General features: G+C 42.2%; 1 protein-coding gene across 1 annotated transcript; it reads right to left on the bottom strand.

The window, feature by feature from the left end:
* Positions 1–261: 261 nt before the first annotated feature.
* sphk2 (sphingosine kinase 2) lies at positions 262–18883 on the bottom strand. Its single transcript, XM_061820008.1, has 8 exons — positions 18665–18883; positions 13615–14838; positions 10900–11049; positions 10709–10803; positions 10535–10650; positions 9864–10079; positions 6461–8000; positions 262–4562 (listed from the first exon to the last, which is right to left on the bottom strand). The coding sequence occupies exons 2-8, from the start codon at positions 14078–14080 to the stop codon at positions 4500–4502; spliced, it is 2646 nt and encodes an 881-aa protein (XP_061675992.1). The 5' UTR covers positions 14081–14838; positions 18665–18883; the 3' UTR covers positions 262–4499.
* Positions 18884–20666: the final 1783 nt, after the last annotated feature.

The raw sequence follows: 20666 nt of genomic DNA, 5'->3' as shown, positions 1-20666 counted from the left end.
GTCGTAAAGGTACATTGAATAATCTGCATCTCAGTTGAGTGTGACTTTTTTTTTTTGGTTACATTTTAGTTTGTGTTACATTTTAGAATTTTAACAGAATTGATGGTTTCTATTATTATAAAGATAGTTGTGCTATTAAGAGGTAAATCAGGTAAATCGCAATAAAATGCCAAATGCAATTGTAGTGCTATATTCTAGGAATACGTAAATCCAATAGTTGAGAAACGTCTTAGTAACATACAGAAACACAAACATACAAATTTTTCAAAAGTTTTAAAGTTACATTTATTCCAAACATATACAACTATGAACTGTACACTGTATTCCTATTATATTCTTCCATCATTTTAGTAATAAAATGCAGTTTCCTCACAAGCACGGCCACAACGGACAACAGAATCAATGGGATTCTCAGTAGAGGCCCGGAAACATCAGCATTGTCCTATCAATTTGTTTAGTTCGGCTATTCACAATAGGTAAATTTGTCATTTAAATATTGTACATTTAGGCAAAACATGTACAGTGCCCTCCATAATTATTGGCACCCCCGGTTAAGATGTGTTAAAAGCCTTAAAATAAATTCAGTGTTTATTGCAGAAGAATACTTTCACACTGAAAATTTTAGGAAAATGTAAACTTCAACTCAAATTAATTTTAAGAAAATAAAAAAAAATCCCTGACTAAATTATTTTTCATTAAATCACCTGTTCCACAATTATTGGCACCCTTAACAATTCCCAGGAAATTAATATAATTGAAGCATTTCTGTCATTTCTACAGTAGTTTACAAAGTTTACCAGAGTATGTAGGGACATTTAAGTTTCCCTGGGGTATAAATATGACATGACACAGAGGCCATTTCTCTTATCCACTCTTAAACATGGGAAAGACAAAGGAACACAGCATACAAGTGAGGCAGATGTGCGTCGACCTTCACAGGTCAGGCAGAGGCTACAAGATTGCCACTCAACTGCAGCTGCCCATATCCACTGTGAGAGTAATAATTAAGAAGTTCAAAACAATTGGAACAGTGGTAAACAAGCCTGGATGAGGACCCATGTTTATTTTGCCACCACACACAGTGAGGAGGATGGTAAGAGAAATTTAAAAAATCTCCAAAGCTCACTGTTACAGAATTACAACCAATGGTAGCATCCTGGGGTCACAAAGTCTCCAAATCAACCAGCAGGCGCTGTCTGAGAGGCATGCACGGAGAAAACCTTTCCTCACTCACAATCAAACGCAAACGTCTGGAGTTCACCAAGTGGTATTGGGGCTTCAACTGGGACTGTGTGCATTGGTCAGATGAGACCAAGATTGAGCTTTTTGGCAACCAACACTCTAAGTGGGTTTGGCGTGCCACGAAAGATGCGCATGCTGAAAAGCACCTCATACGCACTGTGAAGTATGGGGGTGGGTCAGTGATGCTGTGGGGCTGTTTCGCTTCCAAAGGCCCTGGCAACCTTGTTAGGGTGAATGGCATCATGAATGCTTGAAAATACCAGGACATTTTAAATAAAAATCTGTTGCCCTCTGCCGAAAGCTGAAGATGGGTCGTCAATGGGTCTTTCAGCGAGACAATAACCCTAAACATATGGCCAAATCTACACAGAAATGGTTCACCAGACACAAAATCAAGCTCCTTCCATGGCCATCTCAGTCCCCAGACCTCAACCCCATTGAAAATGTGTGGGGTGAGCTGAAGAGGAGAGGACCCAGGTCTCTGGATGATTTAGAGAGATTCTGCAAAGAGGAATGGCTGAAGATCCCTCTTTCTGCATTTTCCCATCTTGTGAAACATTATTAGAGAAGATTAGGTGCTGTTTTGTTGGCAAAAGGGGGTTGTACAAAGTATTAACACCAGGGGTGCTAATAATAATTAGTTATGTGGGATTTTTTTCCCCACTGAATAAATGCACTTGTATTGAAGGTTGGATTTTTCTCTTTTTTCCCATTAAGGTCCCATATTATTTAGAAAAAAAAATATTAGAAGCTAAAAAACACATCTTAACCAGGGGTGCCAATAATTATGAAGGGCACTGTAAATTATGAGATTCTTCTACATAGTGCTGTTACAAGCCTGGGCTGCTATGCCACTGTAGTAGACTGGTGTGTAAAAAAAAAAGGACAAAAAAAGGACAAAAAAAACAAGGACAACAAAGTTCACTCAAAACAGCAGACTGGCGACGTCAGTCATTTTCGAACAGGAATTTCAAGAGGCTTATGATACAAAAGGCATTGATATCTCCAGGCATGACCAGGACCCAAGAGTTTCACACATTATCTTGACTGATTGATACAGTACACGTACTATTGATTTGACCGGTTCATCAGCAGGTCTCAGAATTGGATTTAGGTCATCATTTCACCACTCCGTGTTGTTGATTCCACTTGTAGATACCTGTGCAGTTCTTTAAGGCAGAGCTCAAGACCTTGACTGGATTTCCTCCTGTCAGTTGTCAACACTCAGTCAAGTTCTTTTATATCTCTGTCAAATCCGAATGTGAGCCCCCGTTCCAAAAAAAAATGTTTATACATTCAACTTTCCTGGACAAGAAAATAAAAAAAAAAAGACAAATGTATTCCCTTTTCACATTAATCATTTCTTGTAGCATCATGCATCTGCACTAAGGTACTTTTACTAGTGCTATCTTTTCTGTGAGTGAGTCTCCGCCTTAAAAACATCTGTGTGCATTCTAGTGTTGCGATTTTAGCCCCTTTCACATTGCCTCTAAAAGGTGGCATTCTGTCCCTTTTTTAGTGTTCACACTTCGTTTTTCCTGCCTTGTTGTTGTTGTTGTCTGAAAGTAGCAGCACACATTTCGACTGCAGGTGTCTGCGTTACAGCTCAGATGCTCCGATTTTCCAGGATACCCGTCACGCCATGACGAGCAGAAGAGCGTTGTTTGAACAATAGTGAACGTCAATGATCGCTGGGAATCGGCGGAGAACGCCGGTCCGGAAAAAAAGTTTTGAACATGCACAAAAGTTCTCACCGAGACCAGCATTCATCAACGTTTAATTTTAAATGCTGCAGAACGTTCGTGGAACGTTTTACTAAGGTTGCGTTGCGTGCGTTTGGCTGTTAGTCAGTCGTAACTCAAGCTTTACTTAGTTGTTACTTAATCGTTTGCTTTGCAGTGAACGACCACTGAACAATCCCCTACCGCAGACAGCGTGTAACTAAAGTCAAACGAACGCCATTTGGCGTCCATTGAGCATTATTCGTGCGTTTCCCGAACGTCCATGCATATGGGTACATAAACCGATGCTTTGCAGCGCTAGTTGCTGAAGTCCGCACCCCACCTTTTTTTCGTCTAGGCGGCATGATGCTGACTGTTCAAACTCACGAGAACAATTGAAGCGAGTATGAAATTTCCAACATTTTCGTTCCCGTTCCACTGTAAAAATTACACGCCACCAAAACGCTATTCTGTCGTTATTCACCCGTTTAGTCACACGCTCGTCTAACATTGACAAATCGCTCGTTGCGCGCCAGTGACACACGCTAATCGTTTTTAGGGGTATGTTATTTGCTTGCTGTTAACACGCTTCTCGTGCGTGAGACACACGTTAGTCATGCATTACACACACGTTAATCACACGCGAAACGTGTCATCCTCATTTGAGAATGCTGAAAAATAGAACGATTAAAATGTTCAGAGAACGTTGAACAGAGCGTCATGGTGTGACGGGGCCATAAGAGACCAGTGCCTTTAAAAGTTGGCTCTTTTTAGGCCTTTTTTTGGGTTGCTGTTTTGTTTTCAGGAGTGTCATTTTCAACCTTTTGGAATCGCGGCCTTTATCGTATAGATAGTGTGCCCTGCCAATTTCTTGCTTTTGCTTGGTTCTATGTAAAATGTGGATAAATGCCAGGTCTTTTGTCACGGCTTTGTGTGAAAGAGGCTTTCATGTGGTGCACAAACTTAGTTAAATGCCTTCCAGAGAATTATTGAGTGCAAAATAATGAAAACATCAAATACTGTTGGGGGTAATGCAAGTGAAATGAAGTGTGTAAACAAACGAAGGTTGAAACGTTTGAACGGTCTATGGTGTCATTTGCAAAGAAGCTCCCTGTAAGGCAAGACATGGACAGTGCTTCTGAGCATGCATACTGCCGTGTATACATAACCCAACACATGCACTGTCGTCGCAAAAAAAAAAAAAAAAAAATCAGATAACATTCAATTGTTCTTCCCTCGTTATTCCAGCCTGTGCAGTTTTCATGGGTCTGCAGGTTCACTTAACGTAATCCCACAGCTGTGCAACGTGCTGCAGTTTTAATCTATTTTCTTAAAAAAGAAAAAAAAAAAAAACAGATCACCACTATTAATCCCTGCATTCCTGCTCTTAACGATGCATGGCTCGGTAAAGTTATCCCTTTTCCGTCAAATTGTTTGTGCAATCCAGGTCATTTCTGTCTCTCAGAGCATGCGCAGCAAACAGACATTATGTAATTCAGAAGTGAGTGCTTTTGATCAGCTTCTACCAATCCCTGATTAGAACCTGGTGTCCTGCATTCCTGCATCACCAACAATGAGCCGCGCCATGGATGGATGAACCTGCAACAGAAAGGATAAGATGTGAAAAACTAAATGTGACTTCATTAAGAAAATATCAGAATATTCAAAGGGAGATTTGTGATTAATCTTCCCTCTAAAATGAGTGCAGGTGCAATTGCAGACTGGTGATGTGGTCTCTGCGCAGATATTGTGCATTGCGCACACACAAAATAAATCCAACTCGAATTAGTATAACGCACAACTATTCAATTTGTGGCATTTTGCAATGTGATTCAATGAGTGAGGGATGACTGGTTGTCAATGGCAAATTTCACATGTGTACAGTGAAAAACGAAAAGGAGTCACCATTGGGTTCTTTTACAAACACAAATAAAATTGTTCTTAAAAGTAGATGACATTCTCCTGATCTGCTTGACACATGCAAGCCTTCTACTCTGGATATGTTCTTCAGATGGTAAACAGCAGTTTTGGTAATTTTTTTTTTTGATATGAGTGTTGAAGGTCAGGTCGGAATCTATCAGAACATCAAGGTTTCGTACCTGGGTCTTTGCTTTTTAAAGATAGTGCGTCCATGTATTTACGAAGAGCAATCTTTTTTTCTTTATTGGCCAAAACAATTCTCCGTTTTGTTGTTTACTTCAAAGAAATTTTGGCTCATTCAGTTACTTATCTGCTTTAGACAGTGGCACAACACCTCTATTCAATTATAGTTATCTGGAGAAACTGCTACTTATAACTGTCATCTGCATAACTATGATAGTCAAAACTGAAGTCTGGAAAATTAAAAGTAAATAACAAACATCATCAAAAGTAAACAAAAGACGGTGGGGTTTTATATATTAAGGGGGGAAAAAGGTGTTCAAAGAACCTGAAAAGTAATTGACCACCAATTTTAATTTATGGGCCACACCCTTAACAGCAACAACTGAATAGCAGCAGTTTCTTACTTTCTATAACTGTCAATGCATCTTTCACATTGCTGTGGAGTTATTGTGGCCCATTATTCCTTGCAGAATAGTTTGAATTCAGAAAAACGTAAGGGTTTTTGCGCCTGAATGGCCTTTTTAAGGTCATGCGACTCATTTCAATCAAACTTTGACTAGGTCACTCCTAAGCCTCAATTTTGTTGCTAATAAGCCATTCACAGACTCGCTGGTGTGTTTTGGATTGTTGTCCTGCTGCAGAACCCAAGTGCACGTCATCTTAAGGCCACAAACTGATGCCTGAACATTCTTCAACATTTTCTGGTAAAAAGCACAATACCTGTTGCAACCAATCACAACAAGCCGTCCAGGCCCGAAAAGAGAAAAGCAGCCCCAGGCCATCACACTACTACCACCACGACTGTTTTGACTGTTACTATGATGTTCTCGTTCTGAAATTTTGTGTGACATTTAATCCAGATGTCACACGCCTTCCAAATCTCGTCAGACCATAGAAAATTCTTTCGAAATTGTAGGGAATCATTCAGATGTATTTTGCAAAAGTAAGAGGGGCCTTAATGTTAAAGGGGAATTCCGGTGGTTTGCATTAACTAACAATGTATCCAATAGGACATGTAATATGTACGATATCTTGACAATGTCATGTTAAATAATCTTTCATTTAATAGTGTTTTGAGAAGATTTTTAATCGACATCCAAGCGACATATCGGCGGAGCAAGCTCCGTGGCTCGGCGGGGAGCGAGGTTGTCAGGCTCTGCGTCATTCGACCCGAAGAACCATCTTAATATTCAACATTTTTTACAGCCACAGGTTCAAATCTGTGTGGAAGTATTTCTCTGTCTTCCCGATCAACCGATACTGCTATTTCTTCATCAGATGAGGATAAATCTGAGAAATCACCCAAAGTTCCTTAACTCTTTTTGTTGATAGTGTAAATCACACCAAATTATATTGAATAATGCCAGTAAGAAGTAAACAATATTACAACTGACCTGTGCTTGCAAAGGTCCATAAGGCACCAGCTCGCCGTCCACAGTGAGTGTCCCGCGTGTAGACAGAGGCTGCAGCCTGAAGGCTCGACAGGAAACGTGGCTGACATACGGTGAGCTTACAGAATGGTGGGTTCCTCTTTCCATGGCAAAGAACAGTCGGAGTAACGTGGCTCTGGATATGCCCGCCCGCACAAAGGTCAGGTGGATAAGTCCATCGTCGAATCTGGCCTGTGGAGCGGCGTGGAGGTCAGCTCCCAGGTGGCTCTGATAGAGGGCCAGGACCAGGACAAAGTCCCCTTCTATGGTGATCCAGTCTCGTGTGGGAAGGGGTTGGTCCAGAGATGGCAACAAGTCATCTTTCGGGACATTTAAAGGCAGTGTGACGTAAGGACGGTTCTTGAGGGGTCCGGCTGGCTCGGCTATGTCAAAGTTGAAAGACGAGGAAGGTGTTCGTATGGTGGGCGACGGAGAGGTGGATCCGGGCGTGTTGGGGCGCGGGATCAGGTATGACGAGGAGTGTGGTGAGGCACACGAAGGCGAAGATGGGGGTGTAGGAGACAGCGAGAGGGACAAGGAGGGAAGTTTAGGAGGCAGGGAGTTGGAGTGGGAGTGCTGCAGGAGTGAGAGAGGCCTCGGCCGCGAAGAGTTCTGGTTCTGGTCCACAGTTCTGGGTTTATAGGAGAAGGGGGAGTGACGAAAGGGGGATGAGATGGTGAGGGCTCGTTCACGGCCCACGTCAAGAGGGTAAACCTCTTTCTGGTAGTAGCTTCCATTCAGGTCCATGTCCTCCACCCCATAGGAGGAGTTGGAATCACAGTCAGCTTGACCGAACAGAGTGTTGGCAATCTGATTTGAAGGAGCAGAGTTCTTCCTGAGGGCCTGTCTGGCTTCCTGGGGTCCATCTTGGTAGGGGAAGCAACGTTGGTCTGCCTCCATACCTTCACCAAACTCTCGAGCATGTACCACCCCCTCACCCTTTACATGGTCTACCCCATCACCCGCCTGATGCTCCTCCTCCTCCTCCTCCATTTCACTGGAGTCCTCTTCTGTTCTTCCCTCACCCTCTTGTTCATCTTTTATCTGTGCCAATCCATTATCTCCTCCCATGTTGCAGTTACCCCTTTCCCCCTTCAGCCTCTGCTCTTCCATCTCAGCCTCCCCCTCCTTCTCCTTTTCCCTGTCCTCCATCAAGCTGCTGGCCCTCACCACACCCGTTCCTCCTCCCCGGGCTCGCTCACGTCTCCTCTCTCTTTCCCGCTGCCTCTCCTCCTTCTCCCGCTCTCCCTCACCGCGCCGCAGACACCTCTGTTCGCTGATGCCCATGTCGGAGGAGGTGCGATGGATGGGGGTTTTACAGAAACCTTCCAGGCCCTCTGTGATGCTGCGGGAGAGGGGCCTCCTCGGCGGGGGAGGCGTGGCATCGGGCGATGAGGGTACGATGGACGGAGGGAGGTAGGACAGACGGCCCTTGTAGGAGCGGAGGGAAGCGATGCGCACCAGTGTGCCCAGTGTGAAACGTGCCGAGCCCAAGCCACGATACCTGCCATACCATAAAATGATGGAAGAAAAAGGCAATTTGTAATCAGAATTTTGTAACTAACATCAACTTTCCACAGCACAGTATCAGATCAGTTAACCTCAGGTGGCAAAATTGCTCACACTCTGAATTTAAGTAGAAGTATAAATACTTGTGTATTGATTCAATTCCTATCCTTAAAGGTCAAGTGTCATCCCTATAAACATTCGAAAATAGATATTAAAATGAAAAATACATAACATTATTCACTTCAATGTCTATACGAAAAAACAAATATGAGCGGAGAGCGTGTCATCTATGCGCAAAGTTGCGGAAGTGTCATTCGACATCCAAGTGGTCGCCGTATTGGCTGCATCTACTGTCCGTGACGTCACCCCCGACATTTGCCATTGAAAAAAAGCTGTGGCCCCTATTATGGGACATGCCCTTTCAGACATGGAAGCGCTTTTCGAAGAAGAGAACCCACAATCGAGTGAGGTGTCCGGGGCAATATTACCCTATTGTTTTGAGCCATATTTAGATGATATGCGGATTACTTCTGACTAACTGTTAACAGACTCCCAGATAGTATGAATGAGCTAGTCTGGTCGAAGCTGTGCTCGTCCGTGTGGCACGGCTTGGCCGGCGGCTCGTCTGCCCATCTACTATGAGACACGGAAGCTCTTTTCAAAAAAGAGAACATCTCACAATAGAGTGAAGTGCCTGGGGCAATATTACCCTATTGTTTCAAGCCATGTTTAGATGATATGCGGATCACTTCTAACTAACAACAGACTCCCAGACAGTATGTATGAGACAGCCTGGGTGCTCATCCGCAAAGCACGACGCAGAAGCCTTCACCAGGGAGTCCGACACAGAAGCCTTTGCCAACGAGCCCGACGCAGAAGCCGTCCGACGTGCACATAGACCCATTTCGCAGCAGTCATACATACGCGGATATTTTGTTACGTTACGAGAGACTGATTACGTGGTCCCCCCCAAACTGTTATTTTTTTTTAGTAGCCGTAGACACACCAATCTGTCATTTGGAACCCACGAAGCTCTTGTCCTCTGCACCGGTGCAATCCATTTTTCACGACGAACCGGGTCTCTTGGAAACTTATGAAGGGTAAATCCATCTTCCCGAGCGTTCGACCAGTATCCAGCAATGAAATGTGCCGGCATTTTGGCTAACACATAGAAACAACGAGCTATCTTCCCACATGTAAAACTAATAGAAAGAAATGAGTCTGCTTAAGCACGCTACTGCCGCTAACGTCACTTCCTGCTTCTTGTCGAAAACAAATCCCTTGAGAGGATTTTCATGGCGGGAGTTACAAAAAGCCATATACGTCGAAATCATGTTTTGTGGTGAAAAAACGGATGGGTCCATACCGGCTGCCGTTTTTTCATTAATAACATACTAAAAATCATCCATTTTATGACACTTGACCTTTGAGTAAAACGGGCCCTGAAATGTACTTACATAAGTACTTAGGCATTTATTTTGTTCTTATCAGTAGTACAGTCCTTGGGATATTAGTGACCAAACATCCAAGTTTATCAATATGAGCAGTTATTTGGACTACTTTTGCTTTGACCTGGGAGCAAAAGGGCAAGATACTGCTGGTGGGTGTATGGTTGGAGTGAACTTCGCTCAGCTCACTTCACAATAAGCAGGAGTTTGGCTTAAAAAAAAAAAAAAAAAAAAGGCTTCTAGCTTTATAAAGCAACTTCCAATTGACGTTTACCAAACATATAACGTGCAATATATTCGAAACATTTAATGTATCCAATGTATTTAAAGCCTGTGAGAGAGAGATACAAAAATCTAAAAATAAAACTAAATGGTCGCTCTATATTTCAGATTTTCATCCCCCACCTCACCTCTCACTTTCAATGTCCACATCTGACACAAATCCCCAGGCGACAGACAGAAAAGAAAAAAGCCTCCTGGGGGCTGCATGAGCAGCTCGACTGTTGGTGTTGGTGGTGGTGGGCGGGCTAGTCGTCACGGAGACCAGGTCCATCGGCTGCACGCCGCCGCGACACAACAGGAAGCAGCAGTTCAAAAGGAGAGGCTCCCGAAGGCACATGTCATACCTAGGAATAGTAAATGAGAAGTTCTTTAAAATGCGAAGGAAAAGACAAGATTCCCAAAATTTATACATCAAGGTACCACGACAATTTATTCAACTGTAAACGCAATGATTTATGTCACTAACATTTTTTCAACTCATCTTCCGTTATTCCCTAATAAACTCACCGATTAGCTGTTCTTTAGCGCTTTCTGAAACACCCTAAAATGTCACATGATGGCACCACAAAGCCCTGTCTAAAAGAAAAGTAGTGCTTTGGCACCAATGTGTGGCTTCTTGGTGCCGAGGAACAATGTTGACATGAGAGAGGCCACAGTCCGATCTAATAAGAAAGTAAGGCTTTGGTGCCATCTTGTGGAATTGAAAGGCAATCATCACTGCATGACTGATTACTGCATGGGACAGCTATAACGGAGATCGTGTGTACCAAATAACGAACAACGAACGAATGTTTCCTACCCTGCATAGTGGTTGATGGAACCAGCCAGTGCGTTGCCAGAGCCACAGGGCAGAATGCCAACAGGTGTTTTTATTGCTTGCTCCCAATCTGCACGCTCCATTAAGCCGTTTATCACCTGCCGAATCAGAGCAGATCATATCAGTTTAAGCATGTGTCACCTTATCAATTCCTACCTCGTGCAGGAGGCCATCTCCAGAAATAATGATGATACCGTCCCACTCTGGGAGCGATATCTCCCTAATAAGCTCTCTTGCGTGGTTCTGACGCTCTGAGGAAGATTAAAACACCGTAGAGAACTTCAGCATAAAGGTGATGCGAGAACACAATCTGTGTCGCGAGGGTACATTTGGCTTGGTGGTGGTACCTGTTTGGATCAAGTTGTAGCTGATGTTGGCCTCTCTAATCATTGGAAGGATATGGGTCTGACACCACTGCATTGCCTGTCCTCTCCCGCTGAAGGGATTGACCAGCAGTAGTAGTCGCCTGGGACGAGGTAGGAGGCTTCTGGAAAATTCTTGAAAGGAAAAAAATGGGAGACAGAATTCATTAGCGGGCCAGAGCAACTTTAAAGCAGGCCATGTGGGATGTAAGGTAAATTATCACTGCAATCTTGCTCAATTGTGGACTTTGTGTGCAGGATTTATGGTATCTCACACAACACAGTGCCGTTGGTCGGGAATTAACGACTTCTTAGTGGCATATAAAATGCACGACTTTTTAACACAATGCGATATTTTCAGCCCTTCATGATTTGCACACATAATGCTTAGATGAGACTACAGGATTTTAACCGCGATATTGCCTCAATTAGGTATTGCGATTGATTTGACAGATCCAGCCAGACATTTTGTTGGCGATGCCAAAATGTCTTATAGTGTGATCATGACCGAGGATTTGGCCCTACGATAGCCTTTATGACACAAACATTAAAAGTTTAGAATGTTTGACTTTTTGTTTTTGTCATCTTCTGTGTTGTGAAATAACAACTTTCCGAAAGCGCATCTTGATAATTGACCAATAGAGTTGCGACCGACGCTTCGCCTTCCTTGCTCGCCATTGCCAACATTAACTCTTTTGCACAAAGTAATGTTTAGCAATGGTTTAGAGCAGTGGCGGTTTCTGACATGCCCTATGAGAGTATCCCCCCCAGACATTCCATACAGGAAGGTATAAGTTTGAAACCAAAACCTGAGAACTGTGAGGCAGATGTGCGAACAACTAGGGCCTAAAACTAAGAAGCAAAACCTTATTTATCCATGAACAAGTCTGGATCCCACACGGAAAAGCGAGGCAAAGTGGCTCGAGTGAGGGAAGTCTTGGATTCCCCAGATACTGAATAAGCCAAATAAAATCGATGGGTGTGAACCAAAATTTTTGAAACAAGGAATCTTCAAGAAAAAAAAAAAAGGAGCAAATGAGGTACTGTAATGCCGTGTATGGAGTAGAGATAAGGAGAACCACAAGCTCCGATGGACTTTGAGCCACTTATTGAATGGTACACATACCCAAACACAGAAAACCTCAAACCAGAATATGTACTATTAGCTGCTGTAGGCCACAACTCACACCCGGATGCTCACACGCACACTAACCGGACAAGTTCCTAATGTCACCTTAAAGGGGCTCATAAAGGGACACATGCAGCACTAGCACTGTAGTAGTTCTGACTTTCGGTTGGTCTCACCCTGCAGTGATTACACACAATAAAAACAGCTAATTTCTTTATTCTATTTCCATCCATCAATGTTTTATTCTTTTCATACAATTTAGTGCTAACAGTTCTTTATTAAAAAGGAAATTGTAGTTTTATGTGGACTGCAATGGATGAACGTCATTACAGGTAATTTCAAATGGAGGAAAATTTCACTCTAAGATTGGTTATGTTTGTCTGCTTAGAAAATAGAAACATTCCTTGTCCAATGACGTTAAGGCTACAGATATTCAGATATTCATACATATATACAGATACAGATATTCAGAAAGCGACTCCACCTCCCCCACCGTACAGTCCGATGCGTGCTGAAGGAGATACGACCACATGCTCAGATTAATCCTGGATTATGTAACAACAAGCACAAATCAACATGAATCCAGTATATCTTAAACAACAGTCGTCGTTCATTGAAAACTCAGCACGAGTTGGTATGAACATTCCCAAAAACAACAGAACAAAGGAGGGGAGATGATGGATGAAATAGTGTGCTGGGTGAAATTGAGGACAGCCATGTTTACTGCTACTGTAAACACGACAAGGAGATGATGAGGTTTTAGTTGAGGTCAGGAAACAAAAGGAGAGAGGGAGATTAGACATTAAAAGAGCCAAAGGAGGGAGGAAGGAGACAGGAAAGGAGGTCAGACGCTGGTGAAGTGCAGAGGCAGCAGTAAGAAAAGGTTAACAATAAACGTACAACAATAAACGTACAGTGAAAATTGGTATGAAGCTATATCAGTATATACACAACGGCAACAAAACACCATTTAAACTGCTTTCACATCTTCTATGAGTGCCTGGGCAAGACACGAAATTCCATGCAGACACATTTCTTGGTCACTCTGACACGAACTATATTTAGCTACCGTTTACAAAGGATGTATGAACCAAAACTGCCGGAGACTCAAGTGTTTGGGAGTTAACTACAGCAAAACATAGCACGTCTTTGAAATGCTGATACTTAATGGAAACATCAATTGTCCCCTAGTCCTAGTTCAACTGCAATCTTATCATGTTTGTTTCAGAAAATGATGCAGGCGACATTTGACAAAAAACACAGTTGTGAAATAATAACACTTTTACTATATTTCTATAAGATCCTCTTGTATATAAACTTGTGGTCCATCTTATTAAAGTAAATGAAGCTAAAAAATAGTTGTATTTCCTTTTATTATGATACACTATTGTTCTATGACTATTACAGCGGATAATAACTTACAACGAACATTCTGCAGCACTATACAACTGATCTCTCAAAAGTGGTAAATTGTCATGGTGACAAAATTGTCAAGGCTGGGGGTGTTCTAATTGTGTGTTAGTATGAACATTCAAACAAAGTAATTTCTCTCATGTAATCAGCATGCTTACCTGTTTCTGCAGTGACCAGCACCCCTCGGAGTAAACACTGCACGGCGGCTGACCATCTCTCTGCCTCAGGTCTGCTCTCAGCCAGGTAGGCCCTCACCTGGCGGCGCCGCGATACCCCTTTGCGTCGTTTACCCGGCGGGTACCAGTAGAGCACCAAGAGAGGGGGAGCGGGGGCTCGGGGGCAGCTGCATCCCACCAGCTCCGACAGGGGCAGCAGGAGACGGGCCTCTTTGCCCGGACGTGGCGACAGGCGCTGGATGTGAATGTGCGCGTGGGTAAGGGTCAGGGCGTAGTTGGAGGACGGAGCCAGTGTCGGGGAGGCGGCGGGAGAGATTCGGCCCGAGCCACCTGGGCTATTGGGGCAGCTGTTGTTGTTACTGCCATTGTTGCCGGACTCCCAGCTGGCAAACTGGCCGTGAAGGAGGGCTTCTGATGGGGGGAAGGAGGACGGTTCTCGAGAGCGCATCTTTGCTTGCTGGAGGTGGACGAGCTTTACTGGCACAAACAAAATTACAAATCTAAAAAGCTGCAAAATGGAATTCCAAGGTTGAAAAAGCTCTTTCAGTTCGTGAATGTTTTTCTTCCCATGTGTCCTTCTCGGTGTCTTCACTGGAGAACAAAGTCAATAATTTCCGCTGCTATTGTGTAAAATGAAAGGGTCCAGCGTGCGGCTCCTATTGGTCAATCTCTACAGTTTACTTCCAATCGGGTCAAAGTTTAAAATACTCAACATTTAAAACAACAGTCAGATCCAATAGGTAAAATAAAAGTGACATCACAACTTAAGGCAACTTAGCAGCTACAAATTCCAATAGAACTCTTTTAAATAATTAAAACAGACATCAAGTTTCACTGAGAATACTGATTAAATAAATGAGTAAGACTGGAAAAAAATAACACCTAGATTATGAAACGAGGCTAAGAAATGTCATTAAATAAAAATGCTTTAAAGGGGGCCTGTTAGGTGCTGGACAAACATGAAAAGTGCAGGATGGCTCTTGGCTTTAAGTGATAACAATAAAAATACAAAAGGAGTGCATGAAAGTCTTATCTGTCCTCCATCTTAGTGTTGGCAACAGCAGAGAGACATGTGGACAGGAGAAAAACAAAACAGATGGACACAACAAAAGGGCAAAAGGAAAAATATAGTTCCAGCTGGCTCTTTTGTTCATGTCATGATGTAAAAAATCCAAGCGTCATGTTCCCTCTCGGAGGTCACTGCTCCTGCGTTAAGAAAAGGAGGAAGAGGACAATGAGAGACTGTAACAAACAAGACGAGGAGATGAGAACCAGTCATGTATGTCGCTTTATTCCCCACATACAAACTGTGCGTTTTCACATCAAAAAGTCAACCGCTCCCTTTGAAGCCAACATCTCCGTTGAGCTCATCTCCTGTCCATCACTTGAAGATTCACCCCCTGGTGAAGGTCTCCCTTTTGCGGGTCCCTACATCAACACTTTTTTTCTATGGAGAAATAATCTTAATCAACTAAATTAATTTTATTTTTGATACGTTAATACAAATGATGCACAGTAATTAATTACTTGAATTTGCACAAAGGCCCCCTCCCCCTCCACTAGTTCAGGGTGTACCCTACCTCTAGCCCACAGAGAAAAAACAAAAAAAACCAAACACTAAATCAAAGTAGCAATATGCACGTCATTTATTGTTTTTGTATCAGACTCGTACACAAAGAATTGGAAAAAAGAAAAAAAATCTGTCTTGAAATTTGAAGTTTTGAAGACTTGAAGTTGGAGCCTGACACTAAACAGATTTTCTGTTGTGGAGGCAGTAATTGGAAAAGCATCCCTGGGCCTAGTGCAGATTTTATTTTGGTGATATACTAATAATAACAATTTTGAACTGACTTGAAATTTCACAAAGGCCTTGCATCGAGTTGACAAATATTTTATATTAGTGGAGCTATTTTTTAATTTGGCTTAGTTATAACAGGCCAACTCCCCTGTACATTTTTAAGTACATTTTAAACACAACACATAACATCGGTTGTATTTAATGCATTTCTGGATTTTCAAAGAGTGTTTACGTGTCAACAGACTTAAATTTACATTTCATCGCCATAAACTGAGATGTTTTGTAATGTCAATGAATGTGCCGTGCCATTATCATTACAGCATCCACAACGTTAGCTCTCTTCAATAACCTTTAAAAAGAAGATGATATCAGGATAAATCGATAATCACCGGACATGGGGTGCATAATGCGATTTTTTTTTTTATTTTGCTGAGACACACAGTGAGTCAAAGTCACACACTGTCTGCTCGCTGACGACGCACAACAACTGCGGTCAAACGCTTCAAGACAATGACCACATCTGCCTGGTGGTTGGCTCATACAAAATGTGCAAGACTAGTATCAGTCACTGGTAATTATTGAGTTAGCCCTAGATCTGGGGATACATTTTTCTGATACTTTAAAGTTTTCCTAGCACAGTTCAGCAATTGTGACCTTACGTTTTTTTTTTTTTTTTTTTTTACATGTTAATCGTTCATCCATGCATTTTCTGAGGCACTTAACTCATTTTAACTCATTCAGTGTCACCCAGGCCTCCATGTCAACATACATTTGAATTCTGACTTGCTTATCCTCACAAGGATTGTGGGAGTGCTCAGCTATCATTGGGCAAGTGGCAAGAGTACAACCTGAACTGGCTGCCAGCCATTCACAGGGCATATACAGATAGACAACAATCACACCTAGGGGAAATTTGCAGTCTCTAATGAATGCATGTTTTAGGGATGTGGGAGGAAACCGGAGTGCCCGGAGAAAACCCACGCAGAAAAAGCAAACTCCACAAAGGCGGGGCCGGGATTTGAACCCCAGCCCCAGAACTGTGCGGCCAATGCTCTAACTAGTTGTCCATAACATATGATTTACAATAAGAACACCTGTATGTCAATATATTCCATGTCTACACCTGTTGCTGCCCCATTTGAGTACAAATATCGGTTGCTTTAATGGTTATAACAGCGCTATTCTTTAGCCGGTCTATGTCATTTTGCATTTTATGGTAGATTTATAAAAGACAACAGTATGTGAATTTAGCCAGCTCTAATGCAAAACGTATCAGGATATGGTAATAGGAGTCTCGTGCTGATCCTACGGATGCCTTTGATCCAGCCCGCTATTGAATTCTAAACAAATGAATTGTGAGGAAAAGCCAAAGAACAAATGGTATTGCCTCGAGGATGTTCCCGCTAGTGCCGCTTTAATGTATCAAAGTACAAAACATAGCACTATCTTTGTTCAACTTTTAGGACTTAGGCTGTCATCTCTGGATTTCAACTTTTTACGACAGTCAGGAAACATTATGCAAGCGCGCTGCAGACAGAATCAATGCCTGGCCGATGTCCTGTTTTGATAAGGCTTGCGTCCCAAATAGGAGCAATCCTATGGCCATTGTTGCACCTTTGGTCCTTGAGACAGGGCGCGGACACGTCAAATAATAATACGACCAATGGGCTAATTTGGACTCCTGCACAATGAAGTTGCTGTAGACTTGCCTTGCAGGGGTATTTTGGGCATGCGTAGGCAAAGCACTTGCTTTTAACCCCTGACTCCATCATATTGTTAGCCACTCAACAAAAACATTAAGCTGTCACTCTTGGCGAGAGCAAGGATTCCTTAACTTTTCCAGCTCAGGACCCTTATTAGAAATGTGACCCAACCCAACAATGTTTCCTTGTTATGTTGGTGTGTGACATTTGCAATAAATCTGGTGGAGCAAAAGTATGTCTTTGAGGAGGCAATGATGTTCATGTCTACTTTGTGGCTCTTTGACTTTTTAACGTGTATAATGTGGCTCTTTGCAGTAGCACAACAAACCACATACTAAATAATACCCCGGAAGGAATTACTAAAGCAAATTAATTGAACAATTGACAGTTTAGATTTACTTTAGATTTTGTACATTTAATAGAAAGAGCTCAAAATAAGTGTTTTTTTTTTATCAAAGGAGACACATCTCATTAACAATTAAAGGTTAGGTGAAGGGAGCTATTGTCTATTTGTGTTGTTTATATACTTTGTATTGTGTAAAGTTCATTGTCTATTTGTATTATTACTTTTTTTAAATTTTGTTTTGTACTCTGCAGACTGCTGCCATGCATTGCAAAAGAGACTCTCAGTGGCTTTCCCTGCTAAAATTTTCTATAGAACATTTCTAAAGAATTTCTAAAGAACTATAGAACTTTAGGTCCCAAGTCCTATAGAATTTCTACAGAAACATTTTTGTTCTGTAGAAATTCTATAGAAAATCACAACAAAAGTTCTAGAGAACGAGTTGTTCTGTACAAATTCTATAGATTTCTATATAAACTTTTTAGCAGGGTTACCTTGATAACTATATTATAAGGGGGAAAAAAAAAAATCAAAAAGTGCACGTCAGCGAGGACGAGGTCTGAAATACCATTTTTTTAAACAAATAAATTCGAATTAATGGATAAACTCATCAACTGTCCCGCACTAACGCCTTGAAAAACAAAGAGAATCAAAAAAAAATTTCCACTTTGTGAAGCAACTCAGTCGAAATGTACCAAATGGAACTTTAAAGTGTTGTACGGATGTTAGCTAGAATGGCTAGTAGCCTATTAATAACTGGAAATACATTAATTTAAAGGTCCTAGCTACACCGCTTATTGAACACAAAGCGTTCACAGTTTTAATTCATCAAAGCACATTACACTTGTAATTATTGCCGAATTCGTTGTGATATTAGCAGACCGCTAAAGTAACAAATCTAGCTAGCTGCTTACTGTCGCTCTCAAAGCATAAACCCAGTTTTGTGTTCAATGTATAAGTCACTATTAATAACATGTACAGTGGATGTAGTAAATATTTGTTGGGGGTACGTTCGTGACTAGCTTGATGGTTTAGACGCATGGAACTTAGTAAAGACGTCCGCTAGCAGAGGTTGTGGTTAGATCCAAAAGAGAAGCTAAACACGCGGACACATTTTGGACATTCTGAATCAGTACATGAACTCAGTCGCAATGGGATTTAAAAAGAGCAAAAAGACTGCAAGCGTACCTCATCTTGTCAACCGGAGACAGCGGTTTGTTCTAGTGACAAGTGGTGGGCTCAGCTGCAGGACGTGCGCGCCGCACAGATCTCAGCGGCGGCAGCAGCAGCAGTAGTTTTGAGCGGCGCAAAGGAAATCCAATGACGAGAAGGAAAACATTGCAACACCCTCCGACATTCTCCAATCATTGACAGACGGTCACTCATATCCTGTTTGGGCCAGAATGCCTCGTCGACCAATCGTGTCCACAAAGACCTCTTTAAGACGTCTCGCCAAAGACCCCTCCTGGACACCGTCACGCCAAAGACTTCTTTATCCTCACTGCGTTGACGTCCCACCGGTTACCCCGCACTGAGCGCGCTGCTTTGAAAATGTGCTGCAGTTCCCCCTCCCAGCCGAGGTTGCCGCTATGAGCGGTATGGACAAGTTTCCGATTACGCCATCTTGTGTGTCACAAAGGTCAGAGAACACAGGTGATAGGTGAAGAGTGAAGTTTTTTTTTTCTATCGTTACTTATCCGATTGGTCCACAAAGACTGAACGACTCTTTGGCCACCAAAACTGAAGTCCCCATCCGCCATCTTGATACTCTCAAAACAACCATGCCGACCTGCGTTAATCGCCAGTTTCGTGGCTGTGAGAAAACATTCCACAGGTAAATTACAAAGATTTACTTTTACACTGTTAAAGTTTGTTTGTAAAGGGTTTTTTCTATTTTCTGATGAGCTTAATTCACTTGAACAAAGTTTTGTTTACGTTTGTTGTTGTTCACTCTCTGCTTCACCTTTATAGGCCGACGGTTTTTCACAAAAAAAGCGATGTAAATATTTTCCCAGACTTCATCAGTGGATAAGCAAGAAAATGGATTTTCTGTGAAATTTTTGATGAATTTCACAACAGAGAACTCTGCAAATGCGAGGAAACAGTTTAAATTTTCTGTCTGAAATAGGACGCTGCAGAGACGACAAATGAACCCATTGCGAATTCTTATTTCTAAAAATATATCTAGCTGATTGACTTAAAATATAATGTTTTTATGACAAAAAATGCTTGGTTTTTTGCTATGATGACAGTGCTTCACAGCAGTATTTTGGGAAAAGTTAACATGTCAGGGAAATCAGGTCATCGGTAATATGCAAAGTTTCTTGGTAGCCACAATGTTAAGTCTATCCATTGCACTGAGCCTTTTTTGGCTTACCAAGCCAAATTAAAAATCCTTAATGTTACCAGAAATGAAAAAATGTCAAGCTCACACGACCAGTTTTAATTCTACATGCCAAACTTTTGAGGAAAAACCCCACCATAATCCAACCTGTAAACCATGTCCTCCACACGTTTGGGGAGTACTAAGATGGCTGGCTTCAACCAATCGACATACCGCTAGATATGTACGCACTATCCAGTCTTTATTTTAGATCAGTGGATTGGTCGGAGGACTGTGGTGATATCATTGGAAACCTATCAATTTCGTAGGACACCACAGTGAAGTTTCCTCTGCATTTTTGGGCCAGTTCCCATAGCTGTCTTTCCTTTCCATAACAAAAAAAAAAAAAAAAAAAAAAAACAAAGCAACAATGGCGACCATGGAACACTGTCTGCTATAACAAATGGAGCTAAATGTCCAGACGGCACGTTTAATTCTGCTACAAAATCAATCCAGGGGGTAGCGCCATAGGTCGTATGTCGAACCAAGGGGGAAGGCTGAGTGTCATCACAGCACATGACACCAATGGACCAATCACAAGAGATTATCTCTCTGGTTTTCTACACGCACCAACAATTTTTACCCTCGCCATGTGTCAAGTGAAGCACAGGGGCTGTACGTGCAATGCGTCGGTCATGTGATACATTGTCGGCTTTGCGAACACTGAATTAGAACTAGGCGTTTACGCCGAACTAGCAAAGTTGCTAAATGGAATATATTACACACTTGGTCGAGTTCCAATAAGTCCCGTACAATAAATAGCTTTGAGAAACGATATTAGGGGTGAATAAAACACAAAACGGGATG

The sequence above is a fragment of the Syngnathoides biaculeatus genome, chromosome 5 (genome assembly GCF_019802595.1).
Source record: "Syngnathoides biaculeatus isolate LvHL_M chromosome 5, ASM1980259v1, whole genome shotgun sequence".
Lineage (NCBI taxonomy): Eukaryota > Metazoa > Chordata > Actinopteri > Syngnathiformes > Syngnathidae > Syngnathoides > Syngnathoides biaculeatus.
Note: the sequence above shows the minus strand (reverse complement) of the source record. Positions and strands in the feature narration are given on the sequence as shown.